Genomic DNA, 19,698 nt, shown 5'->3' with positions numbered 1-19,698 from the left:
GGGGCCGGGCAGGGCGGGGTTGGGGTAGGGGCGCTGCCGCCAGCGGCGCTCACCCCCCGCTGCCCTTCGTTTTCTCTTCCCAGTGCCCGGGGTTGCCGAGTTCGCCGCCTCCTTCAAAAGCGTGAGTGGGCGCTCCTTTGCCTTCGCGTTTCCCCCCTTCCCGCGTGGTGGTGGATCTGCTGTTTCTTGTGGGCTTTACATCTTTGTTCTATAAAGTGTATCTCAATTATAACGTCAGTATAATTTTGTTTTTAGTATCTCTTTTGTATTTTTTTTTTATACCTTATGCAACTTACTGTGAATGAGAATTACACCTTGGAAGAAGTAAAAGGTTTTAAACTTTAGGAAATCCAGCTTTTCATACTGACTTTGGCTTGTGGGTGGTAGTGTACTGTTTTTAACTCTAAAAAATTCAAGCTAGAAAACAAGACTGAACATAAAAATGTCTCTACGGAGCACCTGGAACTCTCATATTTTTGCTGTCAGTGTAACTAGTTTTCAATATGGGATCAGACTCCTCTGTATAATTCTAAAACTGCACTTGTCTGAATATGAACTTTTATTTTTTTCAAAACAGCCTATTACAAATTCTCCTCCCAAGTGGATGGCTGAATTAGAAAATGATGATATCGACATGTTAAAGGGTGAGTGTGGACTTTGTGGGTAGAAAGTAAGGTTGCCAAAGCAGATGGGAATTCAATACTTACTTAAGAGGCTTAAAACACTTGTTCTTTAAATGTTCTGGAGGTGGCCCTGTGGCCTCTAGCCCTCATCACATTTGCAGAATCTCCAGCTCAGGAATCTGTTATTCTAGTTAATGATACACATTTTTCGTTAATTCAGTTATCTCCAAGAGAATATCCAGATGTCAGTGGCAGGCTGTTTTTTCAAAACAAGCATGCAAGTACTAGTTGAAGCAGTAATGTTACATATATTTCAGTTACCTCGCTTGCCAATCTCTCATTGCATAAGTATAGTGGGTGTCTCTTGTATTTTGAGAAGTGGCATGAATTTTTCGGTGGGCCTCAGCTGATCAAACGTGGTGAGCAGCTTAGACTTGTTGATTGACTTGCTCAGAGGTGCTCTGTGCTTGTGTCTTCACTCATAGATCCAAAATCTCTAATTGAACGGTAAGGCTGTATGAACAAGTTGCAGAAGGGCTAGCTAGCATGTCGGTTTGCTGCGTATTACAGCTATTAGTTTGCAATAAACATCCTTGAGCGTGCTCTGCCTCTCATGTGAACTCCAGATAAACTGTTTCAAAGTGAAAGTCGGACAAATTAACTTCGACTTGCTGCAAGAAATGTGCTTAAGCACACATTATTAATGTATAATAAGTCCGTTCCCTTGCATACTCTTTAATGGCTTGTTGACGTAGCAATGTGAACCTACAAGAACTTCCAAAATACGGGGCAAGTTGCTCACTGCAATGGTGGCAGAGATTACAGTATGAACCAGATATGTGGCTGTCTTTTTCAGTAGAGAAAGCTGGTTTTTTCTCAGTATGTTAAAATTAGGGGTGGCATCAGCTTGAATTTTGAACGTACTCTGTTCACTGGAAATAGATCTTGTCAGAAGTACGACTTGAAAGTGCTCTGTGAAGTAGTAAACAGGTAAACTGTGACTAGAGGGTCACATATATAGTGTTAAAATTCACACTTTTCTCTCTTCTTAGAGTTGGGGAGCCTCACTACAGCTAATCTGATGGAAAAAGTTCGTGGCCTGCAGAACCTGGCTTATCAGCTGGGACTGGATGAATGTAAGTGCTGTACGCAGATATGACTGATGGCATTGCAAGTCTTCCCACTAAAGTGTGTGCTCTTTGTACATTTGTAACTGGAAAAGTGTGTTGGCAGATTTGGCAAGTGCCTGACAGTCACAGTTAGTGACCTTCCAAAACAGGATGAGAGTGAGCTTACATCTCCATCTTACAGCCTACCTCATGTGGCAATCTGCTGTTGTCTAGTGGCACATAGACTTCTGTTCCTGACTTAACGTTGCCTTAGATAAATCAGGTCACTTTGCTTAATTTCCCACTCAGATAGTAAAGCTATTTCTCAGAATACTTGTGGCAGTACCTCTGTCAAACTTCGTGCACTGCCTCCGCAGTGAAACTTTCACTTGTGTATAGAATTCTATTAGTGTTCATACTGTTTTCTGCTTCTGTAGATGTAGATGCTTCTTTCCTACACTCAATTGTGGCAGGAGGTGATGTCATTGAGTACTGAAGTTGACCTTCATCCCACTTACAAACAGCCATTTTTTATCAGTTTTTTGAAGAAGGAGCTGCTTTCATCACCGCATTTAGGACTCTGTTGTTAACAGGTTGATCCAGCTTTGAGGATTTGAAGAGTATTGTGTTTCTTTTAAATGCTACCTGTACATACTGACACATTTAATTTTTTCTGCTTCATTTTGTTCTGGTGTAGACCTTAGTTGCAGTTACTCTTGGGCTACACAAAGCACTAAAAGTTTTAAAACTTACAGGTCTTTCACCTTCTTTTCAGTGGACAACAAAAAGCAGTAATAGACCTTTAGAGTCTTCCTGACTGTAAACCTAGGATGTCCTAATGCTTTCTTATTAACAGATCATTAAGCCTATTTTAACACACTCCTGCAAGTTTATTTTACTTTCAGTGCTAAGGTCCTTTAAGACTGTGTAAAGCATTTAGCGGAGTAGAAGTTACAGTATAACAGTGTAAAACTGAGTCAAATACAGAGATTGGCTGATGATTGGCTTTCTCAGTTAAGCTGTAGGCTTAAATGTCAGATGGCTTTGTCCTGCTAAATGGAGTTTAAGCAGAGCCTGAGTTACATTAAAGCTAACAAGGTTGTTGTTTCCTTAGCAATATTTGTTGCATGCATTTCCATTTATTTTTACTGAGAACAAATAAATACAGAAAGAAGACAAAGTGAGCGAACAGTGAAATATCTGAGGTCCAACAGTTATAACCTTTAGTCTATAGTAACTGAAATACTGAATTTTCAAGCTTTATGAAAGCTCTCCATGTTTGTAACTTCTTGTCACTGAAGTCTATTTCTCTTTAGGCTATAATATATTGAATGCTTTGTATTATCATTTATCTTAGGAAAATTTTCACAAAAAATTAGATGTGGAGTTTGAACAGAGCTTCTCAGGACTGTTTTTCCTAATACTGTCTTGAAGTTCTTTTCTCTTACAGACTTAGGTAAGTGAGAGAACAAGAAGAAAAATCCAAAAGATATGTTCATTAAAGTTAAGGGACTTGTGGTTTTGGTCCGGAGGTATTGGATTTGATTATATCTTTGTGTATTGAAATTTAATACTCGCTTTTTGACTTGACTGTTAATTGAAGCTGGCTATCAAAACCAGGATTAGCACCGCTGCTGACCAGTCTCCTCTAGATGGCACCATGAAGCTTCCCGTAGAATTCTTGCTGCTTTTTTATAAAACTGTTCCATTTCAGTCATGATTTGACATTCTTCTTCCCAAGATTGTTTTTTGTGATATATTTCCTGTTCTGAATGTGCACTGTCTTTTTTTACAGTATTTTCAGACGTTTTATCTGTATTGAGTGTGAGAAACAATTCTGTTTCATTGTGTTAGCAACTTACTTTTCCTTCCAACTCTTCTCTTCTACATCCCATCTCAAATCTTTTATATTTTCAAAGACTTATGTTTTCATCCAAGTTATTGATAAAATGCTGTGCAGGGCCAGAGTGATTCCTGCAGCACTCTGTGACAAATGTATCTATTGAGTGACTTTGTAGTTATGTTGTGAGATTTGTTATTGAACCGGTTCACAGCATACTTCATGTTAATTTTGCATTAGAATTCATTAGGCAAAGTGAGATGTGGGACTGGCTACCTTTTGAAAAGTTCATTCATCAAGGTACTATTGCAACACTAAAACTGAAATTTAAGCAACTGATTTGACATTATGTAGTTTGATTAATAATTACTGAATTACATGCCTTGTTTCTTAAATTCATATGAACTGTCGTACTATTTTGTCTATATAAGCAGGCTTTCATGACAAATTTGGAACAAACATATTGAATGCTTTGTCCATCTTCGCTGCTTGAAGAACGGTTGAATACTGTTACTGGATTCCACATTTTCCTGCTGTCCCTAACTTTTTGACCATGGATTTCTGAGTTCTTCTTTTGGTTGCTTGCTTCTCACAGATTTCTGTTCTTTGCAACTAACTTTTTCCCCTCTTTTTTCCATCGGGTTACCTTTACTTTCTGTAACCCTGACTATTTTGTTGAATGCCCCATGGCTTCTGTGAATCAAATTAAATTGTTAATATATAACTTAGTTTTCTTTCCAGCTTGTTTGACATCTGGTTTGATTTACAGTTGTCCTTCACTTTTAAAAGTAGCCAGTTTTACAGTCACTGCTATTTCACTGGAAAGTTGTGTATTCCTATGTGATTTTAAGTGATTATATCTTAATTGGTGCAGAGTTCTGTGAAAGTTTTTCTTTGTCAGATGAAACTGGGTAGACTTGCTTGGATTTTAACGGTAAGTTCAAGAAACAGTTGACTAGAAACTTCAGAGATTAATTTTACTGTTAGAGGTCTGAGATACAGTGAATGTCATGCAGGCTGGCATAATGCTAACAGAGCTTCCTCCAGTATTTTATATGGGCACTTGAGAAGTCAGGCTTCTTGCCCTCTGTTATGATTTCTGTGTGGTATAGCATGTACCTGTATAGACTGCAGTAGCTTTATCTGATAACACGTCAGTCTCTGAGCATGTGGGATAATAATGTCAAAGGAGACCTTTGACAACTGAAATGGTTAATGTTATTTTTGATAATGCCAGTTCCCTCCTCCTTGTCTTAGGGTTCAGTTACTTCTTTCTAAATAAGGTAACTGTTGATCTGTCCAGCCATGTATCCAATTCTTCTAGCTTCGTTAGTACCCAATACAGTTAGTTCCTACTGAGACAAGATAAGTTGCTTATTTTTGGTGTTTTTTTACCTCTGTAGTTTAAAAAGACTTCTGTTTGGCAGATATTTTGCAACTTTGTCATCTTTTTTTTTAAACCAAATTGACAAGTGAGCACCTTGCTTTTTTAAAAATATGTTTCTGACTGCTGGCTGCGTGGTCTCCTGTAGTTTCATTTCCCTTTTACTGAGATGCAGGCCATTAAACTGCCAATAAAAGATGGGCTATCTTCCATAAATCGGAATTTCTTACTTGCACCATTTAATTTGCTGATGACTTATGTCGAAGATCTTTCTTGTGGATCAGAAAAGATCTCCAAGGTGATCATGGGGAATCTCTTCTTCAGCTTTCCTCCTAGCATGCTAGTAGGTGGATTCTTGCTTACTCATGTTTGTTCCTTGCAGGATATTCTTCCCTTCCTTAGCAAAGAATTCACCTAAAGGTTAGCCTTCCTTGAATAAAGTAGGATTTTTGTAGCAGGAACCAATGATTTATTTTTTTATTTTTACTCTCCTCTTAAAGGATAGGCTATCCTGAGGTCTCTGGTTTGTGTGTTTATTCTTTGCTACGAGGTGGTTCTGGAGTTCTCCAGCAGCTTCCAGGCTCAGGACCTGGTATCAATAATAATAAAATCTTTTAAAAGTAAATTATTTCTCAACACCTCTTCTGAGCTATCAGCTTGTGTTTCCTTGCCTCCTTTTTAAGCTATGTAAAATTCTATCTGGTCCTCTTGCTTGTTACTGCTTTTCTCTTTTTGCTTCAGTTCTCTCATTAGAACTTCTATTTTCCTTCTGTTGAAGAGTTATTTTATTGATTAGAATACATTGAAACCATTTTTAGTATTAAAAATCCTGCTTTGTCTGGATTTTGCTGTCCCTGTTAATGTGGGTGTTGTGAGGGTGGGAGGAGGAACACACATACTTTTAATTGTTCATGTAGTTAGGGGGACTTCGGGAGGCATAGTATCACTGCTGAATGTGAGCTGCAGCCAGTCAGCGAGTCTCATCTCTGCTGCTGGCAGAAGTCTGGGGGGCAAAAAAAAAGGTATAGGCGTATTGCCTTGTTATGGGCTTTTTCCCTGCTGTATCCCTCCAGCTTTGCTTGGAGCAGGATAGTAAGCACCACAAAATGAGGAGACCCCCAGCTGATGTGGCATGCAAGAGGGAGATAGTTCTTATCTGGGAACCCAGTCACAGATCCTGACTCAATGTTTGTGGCCCACAAAGGAGAAAGTTTCAAAACAGTTTGTGTAATAAATGCAAATTTAGATACCTACCTCTGTTTTTCCACTGTATGACCCATTACAGCTTTCAGAGCAACTGAGTCAAAGCTGACTTCAGAAAATTTTTAAAGTCTTGGTTTCATGAGCTAGCAGCTCTGGGAAGTGCATACATTGCTGGTAAGCAAACTTAACTTGGTGTTAAGAGATTTTTTATTCTTGATTGCAGTTATTTTTAAAGATCTGCACTGTCATCCTTTTGAATATATGTATACAGAGAGGTGTATCCGAGAACTACATACACAGAGAAAAATATGGTTTTTGTAAAGAAAAATTTTTTAAAAAGTAAAATAAAAAAAATACTTTTTTCCCCAAACTTTGGAACAAACCTGTGTATAAAAGTAACAGGTAGGATGGGGAAGCACGAAAAGCACCACGTCACTGAAGGAATGTGGTTGTCCAGGGACTTTCTGAAGGCCCTGCTCTTGCTTCTCTGTGAATCTCTGATATTTTTCAGGTAACACCTGCTATAGTGGTTCAGAAGTCCTAAAATGTGTGTGTGTGAATGTGTATATATCATATGTATCTATCTAGTATCACAGCCATGTTTATAAAATCTCACTGGCTCCTCTGCTGTCACAGTATAGCTTCGGTGATATCGCTAGTGCAAGACTTCCTGAAAAGCCTATTTTTTTTAAGCCCTAATATGTTTGTGGAGGTAATGGTGCTTTTGTGCAGTATCTATCTTAAATATTAGAAAATGTGGGATAACTGACCCTGCAGATGTGAATAGCATTTATAATTTCCCTGTCAGTGATTTTGCTACTCTGCTTTCTTATGTTGGAGTTGAAGCTGTTTTGTGCTTTTCTTCCTGTAAAATTAGGAATGTAAGAATGACTATATTTTCCAGTGTCAAATCCTCACACGCTTTCAAGAACAACGTGACAGTTACTGAACGGGCTCAACCAAGTCTCCCTATTTATAGTCCCCGTGGTGGTGTGTTCCCTGGCTTTCACTGGACTCTAGCAACTTTGCTTGTATTTTCTTTGTAACACTGATTTCTTTTCCATGTATATGTCAAGTAAATTAAATACCAAGAGTACAGTGGAAGAGCTATTTGATGCTAGCTATCAAGAGCCCAAGAATTAGACCCGGATGACCTGGGAGATGTCAGGTGAACAGCAAAAACTTGGCCATCTTGTAGCACCACAGACTGATAAAGGAGAAGTTAGCCAGCATTTAGTCAGTCAGTGATAGTTTTCCTTAATATGAAGAATGGGTAAATGATTAGGAGTTTTTAGCCTGGAGAGAGACGACTGGTGCAGTATGTGAAAAAGATCTGTAAAGCTGATTAATGCAGAGAAAGTGTGAATAGGGAATGATTCTTCACTGTTTCTCATACTACGGGAGCCAGAGAGAATAAAATAGCGTGTCAGGACAGACACGAGGAGGTACTTGCGCTGCGCATTAAAGTCAGAATTCATCGCTGCTGGAGGTTGCGGGCATGGAGTTTATCTCGCTCGGTAGATGAGACAAATTATTGGAAGATAAATCCATCGAGGGTGTCTGACCACAGAGAAGTCACCAGTGGCTTGGAAATCTTGGAGATGCAGAAAGCTGGGAGAGATTACTAGGCAGGTACAGCTATGTGCTTCCCTGCTCTTACACTCTTCTGTAGGCGTTGGTCATCGGCACATCAGAGTCAGGGTAGTGGGTTGGAAGGACCTTCTGTTTGACAGTGGTTTTTTTTGTTTATTTATTTATTTTAGTAATAGGCTAGACTGCATGGTAGTTAAGCAGCCATTATCAGAAATCACTGAGGTGTCCCCGTAATGGAGAGACCTTTCCAGAGACAGCAAGAGACGGGTAGGCACATGAATGAGGAACAGGTACCTTGCTCCCAAGTTAAGCTGTTCTTGATTGTGAACTGTAGTCCTCTGCAGCCTCAGCAGCCTCTGAAATTTCTGGAAAATCATAAAGGAGACTGAACTCCAAGCTATTTACAGATTCCCACTCTTTCTCAGATTGGTAGTCTTCGGTTTTTCATTTCTCTCAGATAAATGCTGTCTATCATGATCTCCTGCCTGCAAGTTCAGCTTTTTTGTAAGTTTGGAAGGGTAGAGCAGTTACATGTTTTTTTCAGCAGGATTTAACTGTAGCATATTTTGAAACATACATGCTTAGTTCTACCTGTGATCCTTGCAGGCTGCTCTTGACATGGATAATTTCAAAGCTAGGATAGCTCTTCCCTATATGGTTGAATTCACTCATTGAGGGTTTTTTAAATTATTTTAATTTTTTTTTCCTTTTTTGATGCTGGTTGTAGGTAGGGTGTGTTTAAATCAGGAGCTCCATCTTTGGTGGACTGAACTTGTATTATCTATTAAACTAAAAAACAGGGCATGACACTTAGTTATTAAACTTGAACTTTGTGTAAGTTGTTGAATTAGAATCAAAGTAAGGAAAGGAGGGAGGACAATGTATCCTCTTACTGAAACATCGCTCCTTTTCTGTAATGGATTGTCTTTTCTAGGAATGTCTACATTGTAGTACCAACTTGCAGCCTTTAGGCTCCATGCAAAACACCTGGCCTTTGTACCCAGACAGGCTTATATCAATGATATAATTGATCAGTTAAAATATTTCTTGACCATAACCATTTTTTCTTTCTCTGAGTCAATCAAGACAGAGGCTTTTTAAGCTCAGAAGCCTTGCTTTACATTTGTGAACATGCCCCCGCTTCCTGTAGTACAGTTGCCTAGTGTATTTTCTAGTTGCCTGGTGCCTTTTCTGGTCTGTATGTACGCTTGTTTGCAGCCAAATGTTTCAGACTTATATTTGTAGGAAATCAACGTATCAACAGGTATGTGTAAGTAAAGAGTGTTTTAATATTCAGGGTGGCAGTGGGGTGTCTGTCTCATGGCGTCTTCTGAAATCTCTCATTGGTCCATTTTAGTAAAAGCTGTATGTCCACTCTCTGCAGTCTGGGAAGTTGCATGAAAGAGTGAACTGTATTTTTATGGTTTCTTGTTAGCCAAAAGGAGGTTTTGGAATCTATGTAGAAGAGCAGACTCCTTCCTGAACATGAACTTTTTCATTACTTCCTTGGAGAAATAGACTACCTAAAGTGTTGTGGTGGAGCTGGAGAAGAGAACTGACTTTTGGAGAAGGAAGAAGGAAATGAAGTGAAAGAGGATCACGTAATGTGGATTCAAATCTAGATCCCACAGCAGAACTCTCAGTGCCAGTTATTAGAAAGATACAGCAATGTTCTTAACATCTTGACTGCTGACAAAAGAGTAAGGAGGGTGCTTACTTTTTCTTTGTTAAAAACTGACACCTCCAGAAGTATAATGCTTCTAGCACTAGTGTGTCTGTATTAATCTGAAACAAGAAGGAAGAAAATATGTTTTGGAATTGCCTACATTGTTCTAAATATGTTGGACTCAGAAGAGAACATTGTATGCCAAGTCTAGTGCTCATTATGTCCTTAAACTTAAAATACACAGTTTATTTAATCTTGCAAGGTGAGCTGTCCTGCATAGGAGGAAGCAGTTTGAGGTGCTGGTACTTCGGTTATTTCTGCTCAGCTTAGAATTTTCTTTGTAGCAACTGGGTTTTTTCTTGGTTAGTTTCTACATTCCCTGCCTTGCTGAATGAATCTTCATCGTGTTTCAGTTTTGCCTGAAAGCATATTTCTCCCTTATTTTGTTATTTAGTACTGTGTTTGGCAAGGACTTTATGTGAAATAGTATACTTCATGTGCTTCAAAGCTTGAAGGCAGAGTTTTATAGCTGGACAACAAAATTATGCTCTTTGGACACTGGATTTCTGTAATACGCAGTTAGCTTAAGGATTTACTTAGCAGAGTTAGTAGACTTCTCCCAAAAAATGTCTCACATTTTGGATGGTTCATTTGTGGGTTAGGAGATGATCACAGAGTTTTTCAGGAACTACACAATCAGTTGAAATGGTTGTTTTTGTTTTCCTTACTAGGAAAAAATGTGGAGGTTGTTTTTCAGTTTACATTCATAGTAATTCTTGGTCCTTATTTGATTGTTTCAGAGAGGTGAAAACACTTAAGTTGTCCGTTAAGGTGTTTATATGGCCCTGTCACCGTGATGTCCAAGCTGCTATGATTTCCATGTGAAATGTTGGTCTTTCTCCTGCTTCTCTTTATACCCTTCTCCCACACTGTAGATTTGCTTCTTCATTTTAATGCACAGCGCTATGGTAAGAGATACTCTGCATCTGCAGAGCGACGAGGAAATCACCTTTCCTTATACTGCTCACTGGGTGGCTTATTTACAGGCAGGATTCTTCCGGGGCAGCTCCTGTCGGAAGAATGAGACATCAGAATGCCGGCTCGAAATTGGCATTCATACGTGATCTCTGAAATGGCTAATTTTGACATGTAGGTAGTTAAGAAATGATTACAGTCAGAGGAGTCATGACCTCAACTTTTCATCATCTCCATTGGCTTGTGCCCCAGTTTGGAAGTGAAGAAGGTATAGGAAGTTTTAATTGTACCTGTGTGATTTATCCTCAGTCAGCTCTTTAATTTCTTCTGGCTGTCTGAGGTTTCCGACACGCTGTAAATTTCTCCAACTTTTTCATTATCTGCAATTTCTTTATGACTCATGAATCGGAGTGGGGAGAGAGTGTGGATTTACAGCAGAGATAAACATGTCCATAAAGTCTGTATCTGTGTCAGTAATTGTACTGCTGTCAGTGACTGTCCTGTTTTACAGGTCTCTCTTGGGAGAGGAACACGCTTTGCTACCAGTGTCAGAGAAGTGTTCGCTTTGATTTGCATTAACTTGCCAGGAGATTAGGTTGTGATGGTGAGGATGGAAATTGAGTCTGGACCTTGGCTACTATTGTTTTTTTTTAAGTAAGTGGGTGTGTGGTTGAGTTGCCCTCTATGTGCAGAGAAAAAAAAAGCAGGTCCAGACTGTTCTTAAATACAAAATCAGGGAGATACTACTGATGATATCAAATGTGATACTAGCCATATGCATAAATTGTGCATTCTTACCATAAAACAAATGCTGTATCTAGGTAACTGTCATATATGGAAAAAATACTGCATGAATCCTTAGGGTGTTCTCTGTCTGCTGGTGAAGTAGAATAAATATTTCTCTAAGCTTCAAGAAATTTCTGCATCTTCGCCTTCTTCCCCCTCCCTTACTCTGAGGGGAAAGTGCTATTGTGGATTTCGATGGCGAGTACTAATACAGCATCCTAGTCTCCAGACATTGAAGACTCTGCTTGCTGCAGAAGGAGGTGTACACTGTTGGAGTTTGAGAAAAGGGGAAAAAAATCTCTAAAACTCTCCTAAATGTGTTAAAAGTTCAAACTTCTGCAATTTCTCTTTGCTTTTATTTTCTGTTTGATGCCTGTTGTTGATATTTGTGTATGGAGAATCTCCTTTTGTCAGATTATATAGTTTGGGTTGGATTTTTTTGTCTGTGACTTACTAATTTTTTGTCACAGTAAGAAGTTAATTATTTTCTCACAGAATTATTTTTAAATATTCAAAGTGACTGTAACAACCCAAATTACCATTATGTCAAGTATGCATTGAGACCCCCAAATGCAGCTGATTGAATTTTTCGAAGTCTGCTGGACAGCTTTTACAGAAGAGAGATTATCATAAACAATGTAAAGTCTGTGATTGTGTAGATAGCTTTTTAAATGTGCATAGATGTAGGAGTGTTAGAAATGCTAAGATGACATCTGCCATTGCATGGTTGTTAATTCTGGAGCCTGATGTTGGAAATACAAAGGGAAGCTTTTCGAGCGTTAGTGTCCATCTAGCTCTGGTAACTGAGTTTCCAAAGTTATGTGTAAGGACCACATGTTAAGTGGCCCAATAGCCGGCAGGTAACTGTGCTCTTAAAACTGCTGTTGATCTTAATGAGTGATACTCAGTGCAACAGCAACATTCAGAATAAAAGCTGAGTTACTATGAGATACTTTTTACCTGATCTTTATTGAAATGTCTGTCTTTTTTCCTTTTCTCTTATCCTCCTCCTCTCTTTGTCTACATCCCCATACCTAGTTTGTGAATCTGATTTTGTTAAAACAAAGGTCACCTCTGAAAGGTACTTCAGCCAGGATGTATTACTTGCTTTATTAAAACAAAACAAAACCCAAACAAAAAAAAAACCAACAACAAAAAACCCCACACAAAACACTTGTGTTATACCCTGGTATTCCTTTCTAAAAATGTCTCTTCTGAAAGTCTTTTGGCTCCTATAGTTTGTTCGATAGTGGGAAGAAATACTGCAATAGTTTGATCCTTTCTGGAAAAGAGTTGTTGAGTTGATGTTGATAGAGTGAAGGTTGATCTAGATACTTCCTGTGGTTAAGGGAAGGGAGTCTTTTTGATGTTGGTGGGGAAGAAGAGGCAGAGATCTGATTCATCTGGAGACTAACTGACCAAACTGCTTTGAAGACACTGAAATAATTCATCTGATCCATCACCATTAGCTTTTGCAGGATTTTTGGTATGTTACTCAAAGCAGTAATTTGTGCTTTGTGAGGACATCTGGCATATTAGCATTGGTCAGTCAAGCAGTGGAACATGTTGTGCAACCACTAGGGTGGTTGTGCAGTCTCTATTCTTGGAGGTTTTCCAGACCTGACTGAATAAAGCCGTATGCAACATGATCTGACCCCATAATCAACCCTACTTTGACTAGGAGACCTCCTGAGCCCTTGTAACCCAGATCATCCAGTGATTGAATGATTCTGTGATCTAAGATCCTTTCTAGAAGTAAGTTAATTCAAAACCTGCATTCCCCAATCTCAGCTGAACTCGGCACCGAACAGTTGGTTCAGCTTAGAAGCTTTGAGCAGGACATCTCAGGTGCAACTCCATGGTCTGCCTCCATGTGAGCAGCCTGACTAGGAACAAGAAGCCTAAGGATTCTTGTATCGCAGTGATGGCTTCCATGCTTTTTGGGGGATTATGAATGGACTTCCAAATACTTCTATCCACAGAATTGATTATGAATCTATGCAACTTGGGCCGGGGAACCTGTTTTTCTGCGTAGGGAGATACAGTCCATTCAGTATCATTCTTTAAGTAGAGGAAGAGAATGGTCCTCAGCATACACAGAGGTTCTTGTGTGTCTCAGCTCAAATGAACAGTGAAACGACCATCATCTGTCTAGACAAGCAAGGGGTCAATGGAGCTTGACTGAAGAGGTTTTAGCCACAAAAGTAAAGGAATGGGCTGTCGCATTAAAGCATTTCTACCTGCCACATGCTTGGCACAGAAAGAAACATGACTACAAACAAAATGTTCTTACATTATACTGTCAGAAGCCTATTTTTTGCTACTCTCATTCTGACAGGATAACTTGTAGACTACTGTCAGTGGAGGAATTGAGTATGGGGAAAAGTTTGATCAAGCATAAGGTTATGTGCATTTTTCCATTACGGTTTAAAAACACAAAAATGCCAAACAAATCTCAGGAGATGCTCTGGCAGGGACTCTCAAACCTTTGCAACTGGTTTGGATTTATTATTTAAATTGTATTTATTATGAAAATTGTATTTATTATTTGCCATCTATACCTTTACCCAATTAAACTTTTCTACTACTTCTGTGTTAATAGAACATTTCCTCTGTATTTACAAATATTGGAAAGATTATACTTGTATCACCTCTGTCTAAAATGTTTTCCTGTAAATTTTGGCTTCTGGCAGGAGTGAAGAGAGAATTTTCTTCCACAGTATGGGTAGCTGGACATGTTTGCAGAGCAGCAGCTGATCCTGGTGAAAAATCACACTACAGTGTGACTTTGGAGACCTAGGTTCAGTTTCTGGCACTACCACTGTTCTGCTTGGTTGGTTTATTTGCCTTATTTGTCCCTATTTCCCCAACTGTAAGGTGGAGTTCATGTTAACATTCTTTTGCAAGATACTGGAAACATCACAGATTTTAAAAAATAGCATATAAAGCCTTTATCATTAAGTATCTGTGGTGGGTTGACCCCACCAAAACTGCTCTATCACTTCCCTCCTCTGCTGGACAGGGGAGAGAAAATACAGTGAAAGGCTCGTGGGTCGAGATAAGGGCAGGGAGATCACTCGCCAACTACCGTCACGGGCAAACCAGACTCAACTTGGGGAAATTAATTTAATTTATTGCCAATTAGAAGTCAGATTAGGGTAATGAGAAGTAAAAAACAAATCTTAAAACACCTTCCCGCTACACCTCCCTTCTTCCTGGGCTCAACTTCACTCCCGATTTTCTCTACCTCCTCCCGCCCCTGCGGCGCAGGGAGACAGGGAATGGGGGTTGTGGTCAGTTCATCACACATTGCCTCTACTGCTCCTTCCTCCTCAGGGGGAGGACTCCTCACACTCTTCCCCTGCTCCACTGTGGGGTCCCTCCCATGGCAGACAGTCCTCCACAAAGTTCTCCAATGTGGGTCCTTCCCACAGCTGCAGTTCTTCACGAACTGCTCCGGTGTGGGTCCTTTCCACGGGGTGCAGTCCTTCAGGAACAGACTGCTCCAGCTTGGGTTCCCCACGGGGTGGCAAGTCCTGCCAGCAAACCTGCTCCAGTGTGGGCTTCTCTCCCCACGGGGCTGCAGGTCCTGCCAAGAGCCTGCTCCAGCATGGGCTTCCCACGGGGTCACAGCCTCCTTTGGGCGCATCCACCTGCTCCAGCGTGGGGTCCTCCACGGGCTGCAGTGTATATCTGCTCCACCATGGACCTCCATGGGCTGCAGGGGGACAGCCTGCCTCACCATGGTCTTCACCATGGGCTGCAGGGGAATCTGCTCCGGTGCCTGGAGCACCTCCTTCCCTCCTTCTTCACTGACCTTGGTGTCTGCAGAGTTGTTTCTCTCACATATTCTCACTCCTCTCCTTGCTGCTGTTGTTCCGCCACAGGTTTTTTTTCCCCCTTCTTAAATACGTTATCCCAGAGGTGCTACCACCGTCGCTGATGGGCTTGGGCCAGCAGCGGGTCCGTCTTGGCATTGGCTCTATCGGACAGCTTCTAGCAGCGTCTCACAGCAGCCACCCCTGCAGCCCCCCTGCTACCAAAACCTGGCCACAGTTTTGGCCACACCCAATACAGTATGCTATCCTGTATGCTGCTTGTTGTTGTCCCCTGCTTGCTCCTATTATATGCCACAGGAAGGCATCATTAGAATATTGTGTATGTTGTCAGTAGAAGTAAAATGAGAATGTGGAGATGAAACAGATCCTAATATCAAGTGTTCTTCAGCCTGGGGCCCAAGCAAGATAACTAAGAAAAGCAAGCCTATTCTCAGCTGTTTACAGATATTATATATACAAAGATTTCTACTTCTAAGCAGCATAAAGGCTAAAAATCATTAGTATGTATACATACTAACACCAGGGATTATTTACCTGTTTGGTGGCACATTTGTCCTGCTAGCTCAGAGGCAGTGGAGTTACGCAGTACATACGGATCAGTCTCACTGTTTCGTTCAGTCAGCATTTGTGCTTTGAGAAAGGAAGTAACAGTGTATTTGTCAAATGTACTGAACATATGTTGGTGGGGTATTGCTATATTCCTTTTCAGTTTTCTCTATTTTGGATCAGGTGATAATGGATACAAGGCTATGTGAAAAATCTCCTAGCATTTTGTCACTTTATTGAGTGGTTTCAGTTGTTCTGGGCATGAAGTCTTCTGTAAGATCAATCATGGACTTGCCACCTTACCTCTTGCATCTCCAGTAAATGCAGCTCTGAACGTCCTGTCTGTATAATGTTGCTAGACCAAGTCTGATAGTATCTGTCTCTTATTGCCTCATTAACTTGTGAGCATTAGAACAAGATAAAAATGCCCTAAAGCCTCTTATCTGATGATTGTTGTAACCTTCTGAGTGCCATTATTTTAAGTTTGCAATCAAATGCTTCCCCTGAGTATAAGGAGTACTGATTAAACCTGAAGTGTCCCCAGAGGCTTTTACAGCTGTCATGGGGGCGGTGGCTCCCCCTCTCCAAAAGGAAAAGGGGGGCTGGAGGTCCCGGTGGGGCGGCCACTCTACAGACCTCCACGTGGCTGCCCCAGCTGTTCCGCTTTGCCTAATGAATTGTTTTACAAGGAGAGGCTGGATATTGTCATCACAACCTGCCTTCCCTAGGGACTGAAGCCAGCCTGATAATGACTAATGTTAGTGATAGTAATTGAAGTGTGATGGCTCTCCAGGGACTTGCACACGCGTAGAGCTGTCAGGCACTTGTGGCTGGTACAGTCCCATGAATGCCTCAGAAATGCTTTTTAATTGCTTGACTTTCATAACTAGTTCCCATATATCTCCTGCAGAAACAGACATTTTATGGGGGGAGGGAGAAGAAGCTGAGGACTCTGCCATGACCCTCGGTTTACACATCTAGTTTACTGCCCTGACGTGTTTCTAATGAGGATGGCTGTGTGTTCTTGCTCCCCTCAGGTCTCAGTGTGGATCTGCTTGGTGCCTCTGCCCAGGCGTGTCCAACTGATTTCACCTGAACATACCTTTTGTTTTATGTCTAAGCCCTGTCTTCTGCGGTGCCGATCCTTGATGCATAGAGATTGTACTTCATTATAAAGGAACACAATAACTTTATTTCAGAATATCAAAGGATCACTGGTATTAATAGTGTGCAAGTAATGATAGCTATTTGCATTTTGTTGGGCATTGAAAACTGGATATAGGATAGAATAAAAATCTTGTAAAAAACCTAGCATATCCATGTGTCCCAACAGGACTGGAGTTTATGGCCATGAGCTTTTGCGGGTTTAGGACAGAGAACTGAGCAATCTATATAAAACAGAGTGATTTTTTTCTGATAATTTTCTCCTTTAGAATGCATTATTGAATATAGCAGTGGGCTTGAGACAAAAATAGCTGGAATGGGGAATCATACTTCTGACTTCCTGAATAGCCTTTTATGTGTGGGGTGAGTTTTTTGCTGGGTTTTTGGGGGGGGGTTTGTTTGCCTTTTTTTTTAAGTGCAGTGTTGGGATTAGCAGATGAAGCCCAAAATGAATATTTTCTGCCAGAAATAGCATAGATCACAACATTCTATCAATTCAGGAAACAACTTCTAACAGGACCACGGGAATTGCCATACTCAGACCAGTACTCTTTCAGTGTCTTGCCCCCTGACAGCGGACTGTGTCAGTGTGAAGAGCTACTCACCGTTCTGCACAATTAAGGAGGAGCAGGCAAAGGGAGGTTTCTTGCCAACCCTCCCCAACAGCAGTGGTGTATTCCCTGAAACGCAAAGCTTCTATAGCTTTATCTATTGAAAATCTACCTATTTCTACGTTTTTATGTAATACTTCTTCAGGATCTTGTTAAGTTTAACAATATAATGTCATATGATTTTTAATTAAAGAGGTAGTAACTTGAGTGCATGAAAGCTTACATTTCCCCCCAGCTATATACATTAGTCTAATAATGTAAGACTTTACCTCCTTGCAGATTTTTCTTTGCCTTTATCTCCTCTTACGGATTTCTTTAGACTGATTTCATTATTGTTCCTCTGTTTTTTTTATTCATTTCTATACAGTTTGTTTTCATTAAACAAATCTAACTTTAATGGCTATAAAAGGACTTCTTATGTATTAATTAATTGGAGCTGGTGTGATACTGTTGTACTGGACTGAGAGCTCTTGTGGCTTACTTTGCTACTTACAAGGCTGGTCTTTTCTGAGAGTCTATAGAGTGAAAATAACAGGTTTCCTCTGTTGGTGCTGGCTTGGACAGAAGAAGAATGAAATTCATGTTGATACTGCTTGAGGAAGCTGTGAGGAGAGAATGGATTTATTCACAAAGCTGAGTAACCAAGAGGGAGAGCTTAGACAAGAGATAGGAAAGGGGAGATGTTACCAAATGGAAAATATTTTCTTCGTCCTAGTTGTTGTGGGTGCTTGGAAATATATATTCATCAAATACCTACCAATTGCATAATACTGAGAGATAAAAGGATAGACTGGCTGAAGGTAGGGTTTTTAATACCAGATCAATCATGAGACTATGGAACAGATGTACAAGGTCAGATGATAAGACAGAAATGTGCAGGGAGGGGAAGGGAATGAACCTAATTTTTTGGTACTAAATCTTATTTTTGTTTCATCTCTGTTTTTAGGTGAGTCAGTTCAGCACACTCTGAAGTCAATGTAAAGTACCTTATTAAATTCAGGACAAGTTAAAATAACTCGTACTAATTTGTTCCAGTCACTTTATGGATTTAAGTGTTGAAAACCATGTTTTGTTGCTCTTATTCGTATGTTACTCTGTAAGTGTAGGTGTATCTGGTTTCAGGCCTAGGGGCAATCTTCTGAGAAGACTAGAATTTAAGAGCGCACTTTTCTCCAACTCTTCCAGAGCATCCTGAAAGGCCACTCTAGGAGATGGAGCTTGTAAATGCGACCCAGCCTGAGCTGTGGGAAAGAGGTACAGTTTAGAAGGTCACAAGAAAAATTTTTGATCGTGTGGCTAGGAGGCTTCTTTGAGTTAATTTCTTGCCTGAATTCCCTTGTCTAAAAGCTGTCTTTTTTAGGAGAAAAAAAAAAAATCCTGTCTCACTAAAACAAATTAATAGTGATGGAGAATTTACTACGTACCTATTGCTTACTTCTCTATTAAAAATCCAACTCTTGGTCCTAATGTGAATTTGTCTGGGTGCTGAGGCATTTTGAATTGTCTCTGTCTGTACAGGAGGGTTTTGCTGTGGCTTTTTGAGTTCTAGCTGGAGATCAAAAAAGGGTGCTTAATGCCATTGCCAGCAGAGTAAACATACTACCTCTTCTCATCATATTCATTGCAAGTTTGTTCTTCACCTCCCCCCTCCAGTGAAGTGCTGGCTCTTAGAAATTTATTTTTGTAATAAAACATTACTTTATACTTGCCCATGAAAGCATGTTTGAAGGCTGTTTGTGGATTCTTTAAAGTGTCCAAGAGATTGTTGTTCCCTGAACACACTGCAAACTCATGTCATAATTAAGCCTGATGAATTCACACGCAGAAAGTTAAGCTCATTACTCAGTGGTTAACTTAGGCTCTTAAAATGTGGAACCAAACCTGTGGTTGGCATACTGTACTTCAGTTGTCAGTCCCAAAATGTTATGTATTGATGGGTTTTGGTTCTGAGAAAATGGGTGTGTTTATTCTTTCAGAAATTTTATTTTTGCAGAAATTTTTGGTCACAATGAGGAAAGAATAAAGTTGCATTTACTGCTTTTCACAGTTGTAAGTCTTGACAGTAAAGCTAAAGGATATAGTTCAATTATTTTCCTGTGATTTATCTTACAACTTTTTGCTGTAATTGGGGAGATGGGAATAGGAAACTCCATGCTGCATAAATAGAGATTTTCAGTTCGCAGTTTAATTTTGAGGAGGTATTTTTACTGATTGGTTGCTACAGCACAAGCACAAGAGTGGAGGGAATTAAAAAGCATCTAATAACTGATTAAGCAGATTTCACTTGTGTGTTGTTTTGAGCACTGTTTTAGTGAAGCTAGTGGAGCTTATTATAATAAAGTTCAGCAGAATATATTTT

The 19,698-nt window shown here is 40.0% G+C and overlaps 1 protein-coding gene across 1 annotated transcript in view; it reads left to right on the top strand.

The window, feature by feature from the left end:
- Positions 1–43: 43 nt before the first annotated feature.
- The window catches only part of LIN52 (lin-52 DREAM MuvB core complex component), a gene marked incomplete at its 5' end in the record, with an annotated part of 44,638 nt that continues 24,983 nt past the window's right edge, over positions 44–19,698 (top strand). Inside the window, 3 exons of the mRNA XM_009578798.1 lie at positions 44–121; positions 578–644; positions 1,676–1,759. Coding sequence (XP_009577093.1) covers positions 44–121; positions 578–644; positions 1,676–1,759 — 229 coding nt within the window. The remainder of the gene's footprint in view (positions 122–577; positions 645–1,675; positions 1,760–19,698) is intronic.

This window comes from Fulmarus glacialis, unplaced genomic scaffold (assembly GCF_000690835.1).
Source record: "Fulmarus glacialis isolate BGI_N327 unplaced genomic scaffold, ASM69083v1 scaffold13195, whole genome shotgun sequence".
In the NCBI taxonomy this organism is placed as follows: domain Eukaryota; kingdom Metazoa; phylum Chordata; class Aves; order Procellariiformes; family Procellariidae; genus Fulmarus; species Fulmarus glacialis.
The sequence above is the reverse complement of the archived record's forward strand: the minus strand, read 5'-3'. Positions and strand labels throughout refer to the sequence as shown.